Below are 19,110 nucleotides of genomic sequence, written 5' to 3' on the forward strand. Positions count from 1 at the left end.
TTTAACTAAATTTCAACAGATTAGTTTATCTACAATGTTAAAATGGACAAATTATACTACATTAAATCCCTGTATGGACATACACATTCAGAATGAAAATGGCTTTAATGCAATTTATGTCACTTTGCTTCCAAAGTAAATGGAGATAAACCAAATGAAAGCCACTTATATTTTGAATAACAGTATTTACACAGTGATTTAAAGTAATTCAACTCATCTTCTTAAATTCCCATATTTTGTCACCTCATTATTTTTCCCTGAGTGTTCCTGTATAAACAAGTCTTCAAATTATCATATTTTTAAATCTCCCATGTTTCCATCCTTGGCATCCAGTAATTTTTGCCCTTATGTGGATCCTTTTTATTTCACTGTATCTTTTAGAGTTGGTATAACCAGGATGAAATAATTGGCACAATTAAGAGAGTTTCTACAGTAAGGACCATCAGAGAATCACAGAATGTGTAAGGCTGAAAGGGCCCACAGTGGGTCATCTGGACCAACCCCCCTGCTCAAGCAGGGTTATCCCAGAGCATGTGGCACAGAACGGTGTCCAGAGAGGGAAAACTCCACAACCTGTAGCAACAGGCTCCCATGCATGGTCACTGCACAATAAAGTTCTTCCCCATGCTCAGGTGGAACTTCCTGTGCATCACTGCAATAAGTTTTGTGCACTTGTGTATCTTGTTATTTAACATTAAAAAGAAGGAAAGACATGAGTTAACTCTCTATGGATGAACCATCTGAATTTGGAAATCACTACAATAGTGCCTTCTAGTCTTTTACTTCAAAAGCTCCCATCAACATATTATGTAGTGTAAGGAGCCAAAATTACTTTTCATAAGAAATACAAGACTCTTGTCTGAGTCAACTTTGGTCCAAACCAATATTTAAGAGTGTAAAAACTGTCAGTTTCAATACAAGCAGCACCATAATCACATCTGTAAAATCTAAATGGACAGTTTTTAACTCCTGTTGCATGAATTCTGTCCATTTATGCACAAAAGTATTAGCAATGTCAGCAGAGAAGAGTTCACACCTCCAGCAGGTTTAGGATGAAAATATCCTGGACTGTAACAGCACATCACAGCCTATAAAACAAATCCATTTTTTCAGTATACTATGTCTGCTAACACCAGCAAATTCAGGAGTGAATACTTGCTTCCTAGCCAGTGGAGATCTCCCTCTTGAAAGCTTTAATTGACTGGAATAACCCTGGATAAACTGCCTACCAGAGATGCAGAGGGTTATGGGTGCTGCAGGGCAGATGACACGAGGCTGCAAAGACAAACAAGAGCAGCCAATGAGGCAGAGCAGGCAAGCTGGGGGGGTTGTGCCTGTTAAATCACACCTGGTGTTTCTGCCTATTCAGTCTGAACACACCTCATCAGTTATCTCATCTGCTGACACCAGGATTCTAAGAACATCTACCCCACAGGAATGCCCACAGATAGACTTCTGTAAACTTTAATGTAGCCCCTGGGGCCTTGGGCTGCAGCAAAACCTTCTGGAGTCCATTTGTGAGTACATACAAATAAAGTCTGTCACTCTTTGCTTCTTTGGTTACTCACATCTGCACCACGAGCATTTGTTAACAATACAAGAACTAGCAAAAGCCACTGCCTCACCAGGATTTGGGACATTTCCAAAAGTAAGGCCACTTTGCTCCAATTTTTTTTCACTCTGCTTTTAACCTCACAGTAAAGTCCTCCCACTAGAGCCCTATCCAAATGGATCCAAGTGACAACCATCCCCAGACCAGCAGATAGCCCAAGTATATACTCTGCTAGACTCATAATATCTAGGCCCTGTTAGACATGGAAATAGATTGATATTGGATTTTATTTGAGAGTAGTATTATAAGATGCTTCATCTACTGGCAACAGGCATTTCAACCTTTTTGCAATGAAGAACAGACCCTCAAACCCAATTTCTGAAACTCAGCTGCTAGGTAGGAAACAACCATGTTTTCTAGGATCTTTAAAGGGAACTTGGCCAGGAAGCAAATCAGAATTGAGCTGGGACTAACCAGGGTAAAGGTTGCTTATATCTGCAGATTACCCCTCTCTGCTTTTCTAATTCACTCACCATGCCTTATCTTTCCATTAATCTTTAATAAACCTTTTAGTTAATTCCCCAAACACATGCAATCTACATGACAGCAGGAAACAGTGCAAAAGCAGTCCATGGATATGAGGAAATAGGCAGCAGAGGAATCAAAAGGAGGAAAAACTTTCAGGATTAAAACTACCCAAACTGCAGGTCAGGGGAAAATGATGAGCAACTGGGAGAAAGCAGCAGTAAGGGCCAAAGCAGACAGGAGGGAGGGGCTGGTAAGGGTATTAGTATTTATCTGACCATTGGATTCACTCTCTCATTGGGCCCTCCTCTCTTTTCCACTCTGGATCCACTTTGACAAAAACAGGCAATCAGATTTCAAACTTGGAGCCTCTGAGATGTGGAAAACCCTCTCCATGCTCACAACAAGGATATAGCTCGATTAAAAGGTAAATGTAATTTAACCCACCCCAGCAGCAATGATAATCAAATTATATTGCCTCTAAATATGATAAGTTTGGGACTGGGAGCCTCAGGGGAAGAGAAGGTGTCTTGAAAACACAAACACAAAGCAACATGTTATAGGAAAGTGCTAAATCAATGCATGAATTATGACTTCTACCCTCCTTCTCTCCCCCAGGGTGCTTGATAAGCTGCTGCTTGCTTCTAAAATATCTACTACCAATGTTAGGAACTGATTAAGCAGCTTACAAAGCACTGGGGGCTAATATACAGGCCCACCAGGGAGACTGCAGCTCTGGAGTTAAGTAGCTTGCTTTTTCATGGCTTGATTATTAAAGATGAGATAGCAGAACATGCTGAAAAGATGTGGAAACAGTTTCAGACCTCAGGCAACTGGCCTTTTTATTTTATATATGGAATCATTTCCAGCCTGTGATTTTACCAGCCAACAAAAGCCACATTTCCTGTTGTTCTGTAGTCTCCAGCTCTGAGGGGCATCTGAACTACCTCAACCTAATGTGTCAACTGAACATCCAGAGCTGACTATGCTACTCTTATCCTGAAAAAAAAGGCACCACTAGAGAAGGGAAACATAGGTGAAAGAAGCTTAAAATACTGTTTTACACACCACTGGCAGCAGCATTATTGTGAACACAGAGGTGCCCAGGTCAGCCAGCACACCTCACCTCATTGCTTCCTCCCCTGTGCATCTGAGCTTTGCAGCACACTCACCTTAGATTCCCTATTCTCCCCTTTTCAGCTCTTTTTTCCAAATTCTTCTTGTTTAATCTGCTACAGAATAAAATTCTGCTGTTCAGGTAAATGTACTTCAAGGTTCTTGCTTAGTTGAGTCAGTAACAATGCAAAGACAAATTCTGCTGGCACATGACCTCTTCCATGGTCACATCTGTCATGGTAACACTGCATGGCTCAGCTCTGTGTAGCAGGCTGGCTTAGCTTTGGGGGGAAGGGGGCTGGGGGTTAGCTTCCACCCTGCCCCCTCCTCATGGCCATGCTCAGCAGATTTGTAAATAATCATGCTGCATTAGGGACTGTACAAATTTCAAACTTCCTGAACTACTCTTTCAAGCAAAGAAATAAATTCTACTTGTCACCTATGGGCTGAGACTGATGAGAATTTATTGAGCAGATGAAAAATTTCTCATAGCAAAGTTCTCTTTACAGACTGCAGTTTTTTTCTCACAGTCTCTTTCCACCCCTATTTGAACAGTGGTGCTCTAGGCTTTCATCCCTAATCCATGCCACTGTTAACCCATTTTTGTACTAAACTACAAACCAAAGACACAGCTTGGAAGTACAGGTATTTCTGCTATGAATAGCTAGAAGGGAAATGTACAGTTAGCTCTGGAGGTGGGAACAGGCTCCATGTGTAACAGGTAGAATAAACCAAAGACACTCACCTGCTGAAGGTCTGCCAGAGAATAAAGATGGATTTGTTGAAGAAGATACTCTCTGGGAAAGATCCTGAAAAGAGATAAACGGGTATGTGTCACACCTTTTTGACTGGGAAACTCCTAAGCTTACTCTCCCCACCAAATAACAGCAGAACAGTGATGTTAGAGAGAAAGAAACTAGAATTATAACACCCTCTAAGCACCACCTATTTTTATGGTTTTCTGCATGGACACAATAGTCCCACAATAAGAATAATTTCTGTGCCAGTGTCATTCTCATATTGTCAGGTCATATACTGAGACATCAACAGCCACTGAAAGCTCTTTCTGACCACAGACCATGATTCTTTAAACAATTAATGCAGCAATAAAAATAAACAATGCAAACAACACATTAGAAGTATTTCCTATGGTCTGAGACAAGATTCTGGTCTGCTACAAAGCTGTAACACTTAGTTTCACATGTGATTTATGGTTTTGTAACTGAAATATGTATACTGGGGGAAAAGGCCATGCAGATACTGTTCTTCCAACATCAAGCTGACTGATAGCAATTCCCCTTTCCATACAGAAATATATGAATTGGTTTAGACTCTATGATGACTTACTTAAGAAAGCAATATTTACCTTACATAAGCCAAGGTTTCAGGGAAGGCCATTGTTTATGTACTGACAGACCTGATAAGTAAAGCTAAATTACAGGAAAGTGAACAGAGAAGAGATGCCCTAATTAGACTGATTGGCAGTAAAGTGAAAAACTGGGTTAATATAACATCACAGAGGGAAAAAAAGGACATTGGAGCGTTAAGTGGATATTAACTAAAAATGTTTATGAAAACATTTGTATCTGCTATAAAGATGTCAGGAACAGAAAAAAACCATCTTTGTGTGCATGCACAGAGAAGATGCAACAACATAACCAGCTAAACCACAGACCAAGAGAATAAGACTGCCAAATGCAATCTTTCCACAGAACATGGATTCTAAGAAATAATGAAAACACCTCTGTTTCTGATATTCCATTAGCTGTCTTAAACAACCTTATACTGATAGTTTTCAAAGCTGCATGTACTGAACTCTCACTGCTGCTAAGGTGGGCAGTACAAATAATTCATAATTCCTTTTGTACTTTTGAAAAAAAATTAAGATTTATTGGGGTAGGAGGAGAAGAGTTTTAAGGAAGGCACTGACAACTGCAGACCACCCATCTTATGGCACTCTGCTGCAGCAGGACTGTGCCACTGCTCCTTCTCAGCAAGCATATCCACTCTACCCAACCAATTCTCAGCTGCAATCTCACTAGGGCATTGCCATTTTCCCCTTCCAGCTCTGTAGGTTATACTAGTGCTCCTTTTTCAGGGGACTGTGTTGCAGTGGCTCTGCTGCATCACACCTTCAGAATACATTTGGCACAATGTCAAAGACCAGTGGAAAACAGTCAAAATCCAGACATCAGACAACATATGAGACTGGAATTGCCCATCTGCACATAGCAGACTTATTAAAAGATAAGGAGCCAACTCTGAACAGCATTTTGAAGCATTAGTGTTTTTTCAGCTCAGACACAATTTCTTTCATTAAAATTTACCATCATCCTCCCCGATCATACGGGCAGGCACTAAACAGCTTTGCCAGAAACTGTATTATCTGCTGATGCCCTTACCCTGCTAAGGAAAACAATTAGCTAATGAAACATTTCTTGTTCAGGAAATAGCATGAATAGCCCATAATGCAAAACCTGTAAATGACTAGTATTGATGACTAACATCACACTCCCCTGCCTTCAAGGATGGCATTTTATTTCCTTATTTCCTGCAAGTTCTAACTCCTAGTAAAAAGTGTGCAGGTGAAAAGCAAACTCATGATCAGCCAAATTCCTTTGTCAGGCAAGTCTCATCCAGCACAGGCCCTGGTGACAAATCTTATCCCTATACCTGTCCCCTTCCTTAAAACATGCTGATTTGCAGCAATAGCTCTGCAGAGCTGGCATCCAATGCACCTCCTCCCTCCCAAATGTACTTCCAGGGGGAAAAAATAGGCATTACCCTTCCAGTTTTATGCAAAACATGTACACACATACATACACACACACACACACACACACATATACTCAGCATTCAAGGGAGGGGAGTGATTATTTCCATTGCTACAGGAACTGAGGCATAAAAAAGCCCCAGGAAGTAAGGCTGGTCCAGTTTCAGATGTGCAGTCCTTCTCTTGACTTGCACAATTAAAACTGGTTCTCTGTGTGTGCCACAGAGGAACAGCTGGGCAGCCACAGCTCACAAATGCAACAGCATTTACAGAAGTCATGAAGTAACTGGGCCAGTCCCTGCATGATTCCCAAGAAATGCAGAGGTGGAAAACACTCCTCCAACATTTGCTCACACCACCAAAGGTGGAAACCATAGAGCCCCATGGCCGTGAAACCCTGAAATTGCCTAGAAGGAGGCAGCTCAGCCCCCACTCATATAAATGAAGTGCTTTCACCACACCTGTGGCAAGCTGAGCAACTCTACAAAAACAGGTCTTGCTGTGCTGCATGTCTGCAATTAAGTTCATCTCCAGAAAATTCCTATTAGTCCTGTTTGGAAAGAAAAACCCAAAGCTCAACAGCTACCTGAATGGAACTGGTGTAGCCACCTCCCAAAAATGTGTCTGTTCACTGCCAGTTTTTGCCAGCCTCTAGTGGGTGGGGAACAAGAGTATAACAGGCACCAAAATACCAAACCCAAACACATTTTCAAAAAAACTCATAAAATGCAAGCAAATCAGTTGGGGCAGGAAATCCACACAGACCAAGTCCTCCAGTGAGCAAGAGAATGACTGATGGCCACTTTCCAACCCTTTGCTTGCCTGCACAGGTTCTCTGAGCCTAATGAGGTCATGGCTGATATAAAGTCCTTTTCAGTAGGAGGACTAATTCACAGCCTCTTGCTTCCCAACAGTGCAGCCAGTAGGAAAGTAGTGTCTATGCTATCTCTGTCCCTCTGTCACCTACAACTGAAACTGTTCAAAGGAAACCAAAGTCAGTAGAGAAGAGCAGGTGAGATGGGGCTCACACAAGCACCACACCATGGCACTGGCATCCAGACAAAGCACTACAAGGCATCCAGGTCAACCTAAAATCACACTCGTGTCCAAAAATCTCACAGGGACCCAGAGCAGGCTAAGATAATGACACTTAGGAACACTTCACTAGAAAATAGGTGTTTAGTTTCTGCACAAGATTATGTCAGGAGCTTTGAGTATGCTTAGATTAATACAAGGCCTTGACACAAAAATACCAAAACATGCCTGAATATTACTTTTCCCCTAATATAAAGTCTTTTATACACAACAAATGAGAAATCCCTAATTAGTCATTTGAAAGCAAAATAAAATGTCAGTTTTGTAAATCTTTTGATTGATGTGGTACAACTAACTAGATTTTTTTTTTAAAATTGGTCAATTAAGAGCATTCAATAAACAGTGGCCTTTCAGCCAAATCTTAACACAGAAAAGAAACTGGAGTGAACCAGACAGAGGTCAAATGTGAGATGTAAAGACTCATCACAATAAGAACTCAAACCTCTGCAGCTTCAGAATGTGACCTGTGACCCTTGAGAGGCAAATGGCATCAAGTGCACGTCCCACTAAAAGCACCTCCTAAGCTTTCCCAGCCTGGAAACTCCCGGACCAGTTTCACCACTGATGAGTCACAGGACTGCTGGGCTGTAAACCCTGGCTACCAGTCAGGGGTTAACCTAAAATGAACAAAACAAGTTCAATGCTAACCAGCCTCTGGCTTTGCCAGTTACTGTGAACAATGAAAACTAAAGTCCTACCGGTTAAAGGTCTCTAAATTGCTTTATTGTTATGTCCTAAATAAAACAATCAGTGCAAGCAGAAAAGAAACACATCATCCAGGACTTTTTGATCCAACTAAAAGAAAGAAATGAGCATTCTCAATTTCTGATTATTATTCTTCTTTGCTTGATATTTTGTAATCTGAAGTACAACCTTCAGGCAAGACAGAAATTTCATCTGTTCCTTCTAGGATGATCTTATCAGGTAAGTATTTGCACAAACAAAGGTTATCTTTTAGTGTCCTCCTGCAAACAGAACCACTGATAAGAGTTTGCTTTTTGCATTTGGATAAAGTGTGTAGTCATGGTGCTTTGTTAGCACTAAGTAATTGCTCTGCATTTAAAGCCTGTTTAGCACCAGCCTAGGTAATTTTTCTTCAATGGGTTAAATACCCTGACAGCTCTGCTAAAGCTAAAACCAATTAATCTGCCTATGCCTGACACTATAACCAAAGTACAAACGTGATAAGCAGGGGGAACTCTTCTTTTTATAGTGCAATCAAAAGAAATCAAGTTAGGTGGCAGGTGGGCCCAACCAAGTCTCCTTTATACCAAAAAGCCTCTTAAAACCTAGGATGTGAGGGGGGTAGGTAGGGAAGGTGGCACCAGGGTTTGATGTGCCAGCCAGGAGTGTCTGGTTTGAGCAGGCTGAGAGCTGTATGCCTGAGCTGTGACTCACAGGGGACGCAGATGACCCGGTCCAGCAGAGCTCTGCACTCAGCCTCCCCTCCACCCCTGTGCAGGAAGCTGCCACACCCACAGCTGGCACAGCACCAGGGTACCAAGTCCTTGTGCAGCACTGCTCATACCCTGGCACTGCAGCCTACACCTTTGGAGCCCTGCACCACTGCACAGCAAAGCAGCTGAAGGCCAGCACAGGCTGATGAGCACTGCTCCTGTGGTTTTCTGGCCCTGCACAAGGGCCAAGAGCCCTCTTTGGTCCTCACCCTGCAGCCACGTGTGAGGCAGACGGGCAGGACCTGCGTGCAGTCTGATCTCACTGAGAGCAGCTCCAATTTTTCAGACTTACTGTTTGGTTCTGAAAGTACAGAGGGGTATCAGTGAGTTGCTAGTTATTGCAAATACACATGGCAAGGTAAAGAACACTTCTTGCTGGGTTTTCTCTTGCAATTCATTTGATATGGACATTGTCAATTCAAGGTAGAGAATGGCATCAAAAGTGAGAGGGAAGGCAGGATTTTTTCCAGTGTTGCTAATTCTTATGGCTTTCTTCAAGCTTTTGATTTTGTATTTCCTTGGAAGTCTTAGCTCCTGTAACTTTGCTGGGAGAGTAGAACCCAAACTTCCCAGCCAACTAAAGTTACTCAGAAAAGTAGGGCTTTGGGAACTTAGTGATTTTAAAGTCAAAAGGTAAAAATAAATGAATGAATTTTAACCAAACCAAAACACTACTTACTCATTTAGTTCTTGTGACATTATACCAGATTTTTAAAATTCTAATTCTATGAGCTTATGCAAAAAAGCTTTTGTGAATCATTTCACATTCATGAGGCATGAACACTTCTGATTATGTTCTGGGAACAGTCACTCCCACATATCTTCAGCCCACACTAAGTGCTAGATTTATTAGCAAGCATGTCCAGGTAAGGTATTATTTTATATTGTTATGAAATTCCCCACGAGCACCCCTAAGCTAAAACAGTTACTCTTATCATCCATCAGCAATCCTGAACCAGTTTATAAACTTCCTACTAAAATGCAGTACACCAACTCCCTCTCCTTTGTGATTCCTTGAGCAAGGTTACGGTAACATTGTGAAAGACAAGAATTACTACAGATCTAACTCATGAATCAAGTAGCACTGTTACTAAAAGCAGAACAGAGAATTAGAGACATAGTTTCATTTTGAAATCAAAATAATTTAGAGCCCCCAATTAACTTGAAATTAAGAATAAGAAAACAGTCTGTGCTTTTGTCAGGCACTCTTGAACCTTTCCACTTTGCTGCTAGAAGTTCTGATATAAAAATACAGGGATTAAAATGGCACAAGTCATCTTCAACATGGTGTCCACATGTAACAGGAACTTGTTTTTAAATCACTGGTTTTTTGAAATGGAAAACCAGTGATTTAAAAACAAGCTCCTGTTACATGTGAATGGAAATTACCATTGTGAAAGTGATGTAATATCACTCATCTCTTTGACAAGAAGATACAGGTGTGCCCTCCAGACCATAAAATGCTAACAAGAACTGAAAGACCCACCTGTCTTCTGGAAGACTTGCCATGGAAAGCTCTGGCAGGTCCCTCAGCTGGAGGCTTAGCATGGTAGAGCATTACCTTGGGCTTTTGACCTTCCCTTGACATGAACAGACAGCACCACTGCCTCCACCCTGGCTGCTCTGGTGCACACCTCAATGTTCAGCTGTTTCTTACCTCTAGTTGAAATGAAAGTTCAAATTCCACCTAACACCATCCCCTCAGTTTTAGGCAAACACTTTTTAAGATGCTAATTTGCAAGATCCTGCATGCACAGCTACCTCTTCCAAAAGAGAGAAGAGTTGAAGCAAAGAGTTGAAGGTAGTCTGTTTGTGTCTGCTCCATCAACAGGCAATTTTATTTCAGCTACTGCAATGACTAAAGGCATGCAGGATCTAAATAAAACAACAAATGCCTTCTAATGCAACAAAGTGCATACTTCTTTGCACTTATTTTCTCACCTTTCCTCACTTTAGGTTGTTGTTTGGTCTTAACACTTGTTCCTGTAAGGATATGTTGATATACTCTTTGAATAATTTTCTCTCTCACCCTCTTTCCAACCAGCCATGCAACAAATTTTCTTCTTCTGTTGGTCTTGCCATTATCTCAGAGCCCCGAAACCACATCCTTCTGTTTCTTCCCTGCTCAAATTTTCTTTTTGCAGTTTACTGCTTTCAGAATCTGTATCTTTGTTCTCCTGCTTTGGAATTTTCCACTCCCCAAATGGCCTCAACATTGCAAAGAAAATGGAGAGTCTCCTTTGACAGTCTGGAGATGACTTAATGACCTTCTGTTGTCCTCGGTCTGAAAGATGGCATAGCCCAGCTTCACATCCATGAGGTATTTGGAGGTATAGTGATTGCATTAGATCAATCAGTATTCCTGTGATGTGTTTAGACAGGTTCCCCAGTTGCCACACAAATATTTTGAAAGTCATCTATTCCTGTGTCAGGAGTGTTGTGTCTAAGGCCTCAGTGTAGGAAGTGACAGGACTCCATTGTTCAGCATAACTGAATCTGGGCTTGTCCCACCCCGTGCTGACAGAGCAGCAGGCTCAGCCAAGACCACACGTCTGCAGCACCCGAGGTGCACCTTTAACCTCCTGCTGCTAGACAGGAAGCCAAAACAGAGCCTGCTAAGTGATGCATCTAGCACTGGAGTTTTGCTGGGGTAAAACTGATGTATTGCTGCTCTGGAAATGAGAGACAAATGGTATCAGACCGAGATGAGGAACAAGAGAGAAGTTTTTCCACATAGATTCTCACCTCCATTCAGATTTACTTGCAGAACCAGGGCACTACAACAAGCACTAATGCACAGGAGAATGTGCTGCAAAACATTTACCTTGTGTCACTGCCATCTGTCCAAAGTATCTGGGCTAGCAGCCCCTGAACTGCAAGTTTAGATGTACAGCTGAGAGAGCAGAGAGCCCAGAGGGCTACCCAGATGGAGCTCCAAGGCTGGCCTAGGTTACTCTACCCTACAATAAATGTGCAGGCATCTGAACATTACCCCAAAAATCATTCTGCCAGTTCCTTGACTTGACTTCAATCATGACAAGACCAAAGCAAACCCAGAACAGAACCTGCATCATTCAGCACAGTTTCACAGAATATCCTAATTATTTAATGGACTCAGAGATTATGTTTCCTTCCCAGCCATCCATTTTATTGACTCCATGTTGGTTTGTCTGGGCCATTCATTCCCTGACTGCAGGAGGTGGTGGGATCTGTACAGCTCCCCTTGCACTAGTTGTATGTTGGCTCCAGGTTTCAGTCCTGTATGTCTCTGCCTGAACAGCATCCACATGGGAAAGGCAACAAAAACAAGCAAGAACTTGTTCAGTAAAGACATTTTAGTCAAATGATGTGTTGCAATACTGACTGTTACAGCTAACTAGGCATAACAACATCCCTTGTAAAACAGGGAGCTCAGCAACAGGCTGGGAATCTCATCTGGCTAATATCAGAGGAACACTGCTCATACATGCTGGTGGAGGGCCTTATTTCACCCCCAGACAAGTCCATGTTCCTTATTTTTTTCCCCCTGCAAATAAAAAAGTGTAGAATCCAGTGGAGCAATAGGTGAGAATAAATCACTATAACTGACAAAGACCATTTTTACTGTGAGCCTTCTAGCTACTATAATTAAGGATTTCTTCTGTCTTTTCCTTCCTTCCTTTTTTTCTTGTTTCTTTCTACTTTGTCACTTGCATCTTCAAGGTTCACAACGTGGTTTCGGTCCTGAGTTCCCTGCTAGATGCCAAGTTTCAAAGTTCTCAAAGTACCTATCTAGGCACACCAAACATTATAAATAACATTTCCACATTTAAGCTAACTGGATCCTGAGCTAAACTGGTTTATAGCCATCTGGAATTCTTCAGAAAAAAGTGACTGTAAGCATTGTAAACAGTTTTGTCTTCACAGAGGACACCAAGAGTTTCCAACTTCATTGCCATCTTCATTTTGTGATCTGGGCTGAAGAGCAAGGTATAGATTTAAAGTAGATGATAATGCAAATAGTATTAATAAAAGAAACCTCGGAGTGATCTGCCTTTCCCTAATAAGGCAGGTTCTATCAGTGTCCCAGAGGCAGCAAGGTGCCAATACAATTAATCAGTCTGTTTTTAGTTCTCTGCAGACAGCAATATTAACAGTTTGTTTCAGTCTGTTTATATGGGCCTGACAGGTCTTCAAGACGCTGTGTTCACTCTCTGGTGATTAATAGTCATTCACATACTAAGGTGAAGACCAAGCAGCAAAAGAATGTTTTTAGGGGAGGACAGATAACTGGATTCTCTCTCCCCATCTTTCCCTTTTAATTAGGAAACAGTACTAAATTTAGGAATGCTGTCTCACCATATTGTTTAAACTCCTCCTTTTCTTGCAACTTGCCCCTGGGATGAGCCAAAGGAAAATTTAAAATCACATATTTTCTTTATTTACTTTTCAGCTGTGCTCTATAAAGTCAACACATTGGTAGTGAACACCTGCACACTGGGATCCTAGATGAAGGCAGCAAAGCCATTGGGAGCATTTTGTGTGAGGAATAAATCCTTATGGGAAAAGAACTTCCTTCTTCTCCTCTCTGCACATCTCAGGTGACATCTGAGGGAACAAATGAGCACCAAAATCACCTCAATGGAGACTTCACAAACCAAGAAGGAGCCAGACTCTAAGGTGTGTAATGTACATTCCTTCAGGGGCTTTTACACTTGTAGCAAGTCCTATTGAACTGGAGATGCTTCCCCAGTACAAAACCAAACCTTTCTTGGGCTGGGGCCCTTCACCACACAGCTTTAATTGGAGATGGTGTGAAGAATAAGAAAAAGGAGCACCAGAAGCACTGTTTCCATTTCTCCTTCTAGCCCTTTCATTTTGACACAGGGATCTCTCTCTCTCTCTCTCTTTTCTCTGCTCCAAAAGAGCACGCTCACATTTCTGTGACAAATTTTGTGCACTCTCTTCTATTTCCTTAGCAATTGTCATTTCTCCATTTTGGAGGCAGATTTTGGGTTATTCCTATTTTGTCCTGATTTCTTCATTAACATAATTTCCTGAGGTTTCTTTCTTGTTTGAAACTCCTTCTCCTGGCTTTCTCTCATCCCTTTTTTTACCTCTAGTCAATTGATTGCTATGCTAGCCCTCCTTTGAACTCTCTTCTTTTACTGTCTTACTCAAGTCCATTGAATTCTTTGCCTCCTTCTGCCTATTTTAATAAGAGAATTACTTTTTTCAATACTAATCAGAAAGCATAATTTTCTTTCTTCTACTTTTTCTGAACAACCTTCAAAAATCTTTTTTTCCCTTCAGTTTTTATTGAAGAGGATGGCATAGAAAAGCAGCTCTGCAAGAAAATGCCATCCTCTGTAATAAAAGAAAACCATCCTAATTTTTAAAATGCTGTAAGCTGCCCTAGCAAATAATAGGAATTGAGCAGTAACACACAAAAACTTATTAACCCACAGTGCAACACCCTCCATAAACCTGCTGCTGTATCCTTCTACTTGTTCTAGGCAGTTCAAAGCAATGACACAGGTTATGTACCCAACAACAGGCCAGCTCTCCTTACCTGGGATAAAGACACCAGGGCAGCCTCCTCACCCCTCCAAAGAATTCAGGTCCCTAGAACACCATGTTCAAAGTACAGTCACTGATGTCTTCTGCTTCTTTGCCCTTTGGCAGCTCACAATTTCAAAGCAGTGGCTTTCCTACTTGAAGTCTTGTCTTAAAAACTGGGGTACACAAATGCTTACAGATCCATCAGGTCAGCTGCATGTGCCCAGAGCCACTCACTTCACAGTATGGCATGGGCAGACACATCTTCCCATCTCTTTTGGAGATCCACACCAAGAACTACTTGGCCTTCTTAAGATCACAACAGTGGCTTGACAGTTTTAAGAAAATTGCTCATTTTTAACTTGTTAAAAAAATGCAGTAGCAGCTGAATGGATTAAGATACAGCACTTCTAAAATGAAGTTCACCTTTTATAAAACTCCTGTTTTCACCACAGCAAACTCAATATGAAACACCTTTTGCTGTGTGACCATGTATTTGTGACCATGTATAAACAAAACATTCAGTGCAGCCATCTCAGGGATACTGGCTGAGCAAGAGACCAGCATGAATCATGTGCTGGCTCAGCTGCCAGGGGACTCTATCTGACCTCTACCTTTGGCTGAGATCATGCCACAGGGGAGAGCAGAAGTGCTGGAAAGGTGGTTGACTCTGGCCCCCCTCATGCTTGGCCACACTGTGAGGTGTTTCAAAGGTCCCAGCAGTGGCTACCTCACTGTGATGCCATGGCAGGGGCATGAGGCAGCAGATCTGACTGCAAATACACACAGCCAGAAAGCCTGAGGAGGAGTAAAAGATGCTCACCACAATGTGTGATGCCCTGGAGCTAACAGCTGTCAAGAACAACTTCAGATATTCAAACCCCAAAACATCATTTTCCTTGGCAGAGGATAGCCCAGCTTCCCAGGGAAGCCAATTCCACCACAACATCTTTCTAAATGGGTAATGCCTTCAGAACCAGAATGTGAGAGAAAACAAAAGAGGCAGCAGAAGAGGCAACATGCCAAGGAAGCTCCATCCTTGTGCTGCAGGCTGGCTGTGGCTCTTACCTTCTCCGCAGATCCTCAGCCACTGCTGCCCTGCAGCTGAACAAGTAGGCTCGCAGGGATTTCAGCTGCTGCCTCAGGCGGACAACAGTTGCCAGAGGTTCAACATGACTGTACAACATGGGATTTTCCTGCTGGATATCAATTAATGGCTCCTCATAAACATATTCCAGGAACTCTTTGGCTTGCTTTGACACCTAAAAAATAAAGCAGTTTAGTTAGGCTTTTCTGCAAATTCTTTTTAAGCAGATCTCCCCCTCTGTGATCTGTCAGCTACTCTACACATCTGAAAATTTAGTCTGTTACCCGTTAAAAATGGAGACACAGTTGAGAGAGATCCAGCTCTCTCTGCTTATAGCCAAGTCAAACTTCACCAAGCCCTTCAAAACTGAATGTATGAGATAGCTATTTACCCAAAGTACAGTGATATCTGCAGTCACATATGCTTTTGCTGCACAGTAACATAGCTTACTAGATTTTTTTGAAGTCTAAAATCTGAATAACCAGTTTCTTCCCTGCTAATATTTTTCTCTTTGTTCACTGCTTTCTTTTTTGCAAAAGGCAAGTTGTTGTCCTTCTTAAAATACAGATAAATAAAACTGAATCTTATTATTCCCAAAGTTCCATCTGCAAAAAGTTTTTCATGCATTTTTCATGGTAGTGCCCTGTTTTATCTCCACCTGCAAAAAGCTACTGTAATCTCGATAAATGAACAGGACTCTTGTTCCTTAAGTGAAAAGGCCAAACTCCCTCTCATTACTGATTTCTGCATTTTATCACAGCTGGAAAAGAGAAGATGGGATTACATGAAATGAGCTGCAAATCACCTGAAGCTCTGCTACAGAAATATTACTGGTTCCACAATTCAATTAGTCCTCCTGAACCCCTAAGTCAATGTTTACTCTGAGACAAGGGAGGGATGAGTTAGGCTAACAAAAGTACAAAGGGCACACATGCTACAGCCTCTTGAGATTTAGGAAGTTATTTCCCTTCTGGGGCTGTAGGTAAGAACAGTACACATCCTTATAAATAGCACCACTTCCAAAACCAGCACGAGTAGCTAGCTACTGACAGGGGAAGCTAGCCCCAGATGTAACCTTTCACAACATTTAATACAAATCTAACAAATATGCCAAGGCCAGCTTTCCACCAGTAACACACAGATAACAAGATGTGCCATTTTAAATATAGCAGACCATAACTCCACAGGTTTCCCAGCTCCTGAAGCTGTATTAAATATCCCACCTACTTACATTAAACACCCCACTAACTTTTTTTTTTTTTAATATCCTGCATGTACAAAGAACTGTGGAATCAGAGCTAACATTGCAACACAAGCACCTCAGATTTTGTAGAACAAAATCCTACAAACTCCAAATTTATTAAGTTTTTTAACACTAGCAACATTGATATTTTATTATGCTTACTGCAGTGCATAAAAAAACTGCAGGTAAACAACCTGCTTTTACAATCATTGGCCAATGACTGCAATATCTCAGCAATCCCTCAGCAACTTCTGTATCTATAGTAATTATTAGTCCTCTTCCACCAATGAGCAAATTAAAGCAGGTATTCCATGATTCCTGAGGAGGTGTGTGAATGCCTGGCACAGTAACCAGCCCCTCCCACCAGGAGCATCAGGTGCTCACTCATTTCTTTGTCTATCTCCTTGCTTTAAGCCTCTCTCGAGGTGATGGGCTCCTCATCCACCTGCCCTGCTGTCTTGGGAACTGGGAGGTGGTTCCTGTCCAAATACTGCACTCACACCTGTGCACACCTGAACCCCACGCTGGGCATCTCTCCTGAAGCATCAGGAGCACAGAAACAAAGAGATGCCACAACTGAGGTCCCCTGAGTGACTCTGCCATATGCAGGCACTGTGGTGACCAAGCACTACTGTGGTGCTGCATGGTCTGAATGCAGCCTTTAAGGAGAGAAGGGCAAAGCAAACCTTTGCCTCTCCTTGCCAATAAAATGCACCCAGGAAGAGCTGATTGCAGGAAAAGCAGCTTTGCCCAGCATCACTGGCTGACAGATAAGTGTCAGTCCACTCTGCATGGCTGACAGAGGCACACACATCTTGTAAAACATTAACACACATTGCCAAACACAGCAGTTGCTACAAGAGGCTGAAACACAGTCTTGAAACAGGAAGGGCTGGGCAGTCACAGTAATTCAATATTTTAGTACACATCCTTGCATACTCACAGTCCCCCAGTTTTACTGGGCAGTAAAAGAATCCTATTAAATCAGCCAGGAGTGAGAAGATGCAAAGTGCAACAGGGTTTCAGCTTTAAATGTCATAAAAGGATGGATGCTAACATTTCCAGACCTTTCCTTTCTAAAGCCTGCAAACTTACAGTTCAAAATTCAATTTTCTATAAGTCAGCTTCTCCTGAAACCTTCTAGCACAGGGAGTTCATTTCCTACTGTGTTTGTCTGGCATTTTGTGCAGGCTGAAAGCCACCTGAAACAAACTGCAATATTCAGTGGGCTTTGCATGCAAACAGGGAAAACACTTGGCCTAAGCAAAAGGAAGAAAGAGTGTTCACAAAATTGCCTCTTTTCTTTTGCCTTCACACAAACACATGAAAAATACAAATATGAAAACAGTAGGAGACATGGGGGAAAAAAGCAAACCTGGGAACTGAGCTGCAGCTTTGGTTTGACAGAAGAAACAGGTCTAACTGCCAAGTCCTTTCAAAGAGCTTCTACTGTAGCCAAGAAGATTTCTCTTTTCCTACCCATGTGCTACCAGATGTTAAGTGCATTGTTGTTTTTCAGGATCCTGGGTATGGGAAGAGACAGCTCTAGAGGGGTTCATTCTTTCTGATTTTCATGACCTGTCTTGCCAAAAGCAGACAAGAACCTCTCAATTTCCAAACTTAATTGATGCCACAGCTTATTTTACAGCTGCTGAGCTCATGCAGCATAAAAAGAGAACCATGCACATTTACACTGTAAAAGCTCATGTCCTACAGTACTTTTTGGTGTCTGCTTTACCAGAAACAGGACAGACCCCAGAAACACCTGAGGAGGTGGCAGTGGAAAGGAATGCAGGTTTGCAAACTCTTAATTCAATTTTGCTCCCAATTTGGTGGACTGACAGACACATTTCAGACTGTGTAAAACAAAGAAGCTTTTGAATCTTGGAGCCCTGTTTCAGTCCTGACCATCAAATGTGGCATGTGCTCATTTCCTGCAGGACCTCTTTGGGGTGTGCAGCCAGAAGTACAGCCAGGAGCACGTCCCCCTCTGCAGAAGCTCCACTTTCAGGGAGTGCTGTGCTACCTACAAGGGGCAGGGCAGTGTGCTTACCTTCACCTTCCCTCCCTGCCTTAGTTCCTGCTCTAATAGTTGGGGATGATGTTGGTTTTTCCTACCTGAGGGGTTGCGTTCCTTTCTTAAATTCATCTCTCTGAGCACTTTCACACAAAGACAGGTAAAGCAGCTGCACAGAATTTGCCTCTGTTCCCAAGGCACCTCATACCTGCTCTGTCTACAAAAAGTGCAAAATGAAATTTCTCACTATTACAGTGAGATGACAATAGCTTAAGTTTTCAATCAATGCTAAAGCTTTCAAGTCCTGCTTCTTTTTGTGCCTCAGCTGCCTGTACCACAGGAAACAGACTAGAGCACAGTTTTTATGCTGCAGGTTTAGAAAAAAACCCAGCTAATTTTCTTGGCAGTATTACTGACAGCTTGATACGAGGTCTTTGCCTTACCATCCACTAGCCCCATATCAGGGCTGCTTATACTACCATGTGGTAGCAAGTTTAGTCCTTGGTAAAAGCATCCAAAAAAAGAACTTTTAAATATTCCTAACTTCTAGGCATAGGAGGGCTTTTTGTCTCCACACCTTGGAGCTTTGCAACTTTGAAGAATCTTGCATTTCACAGAGCAAGACTATAATTTTCCTGATAGCAGGCTCTGGCTACCTTTTAATAATCTCCCCATCTGACAAATTTTCTTCAAGAGACCTGCTTTTC

The 19,110-nt window shown here is 42.0% G+C and overlaps 1 protein-coding gene across 8 annotated transcripts in view; it reads right to left on the bottom strand.

The window, feature by feature from the left end:
- Window positions 1–19,110, bottom strand: part of PLEKHM3 (pleckstrin homology domain containing M3) — a 92,862-nt gene that overhangs the window by 44,059 nt on the left and 29,693 nt on the right. For all 8 annotated transcript variants that reach the window (XR_003946355.2, XR_007777963.1, XM_050976842.1 and 5 more), the window contains 2 exons: window positions 15,125–15,318; window positions 3,939–4,002 (listed from right to left, as the gene is read on the bottom strand). Coding sequence is in view for 6 of the 8 variants with exons in the window: in XM_050976842.1 (XP_050832799.1) it covers window positions 3,939–4,002; window positions 15,125–15,318 (258 nt within the window). In the remaining 2 variants the exon portion in view is untranslated. The remainder of the gene's footprint in view (window positions 1–3,938; window positions 4,003–15,124; window positions 15,319–19,110) is intronic.

The sequence above is a fragment of the Serinus canaria genome, chromosome 7 (genome assembly GCF_022539315.1).
Source record: "Serinus canaria isolate serCan28SL12 chromosome 7, serCan2020, whole genome shotgun sequence".
Classification (NCBI taxonomy): domain Eukaryota; kingdom Metazoa; phylum Chordata; class Aves; order Passeriformes; family Fringillidae; genus Serinus; species Serinus canaria.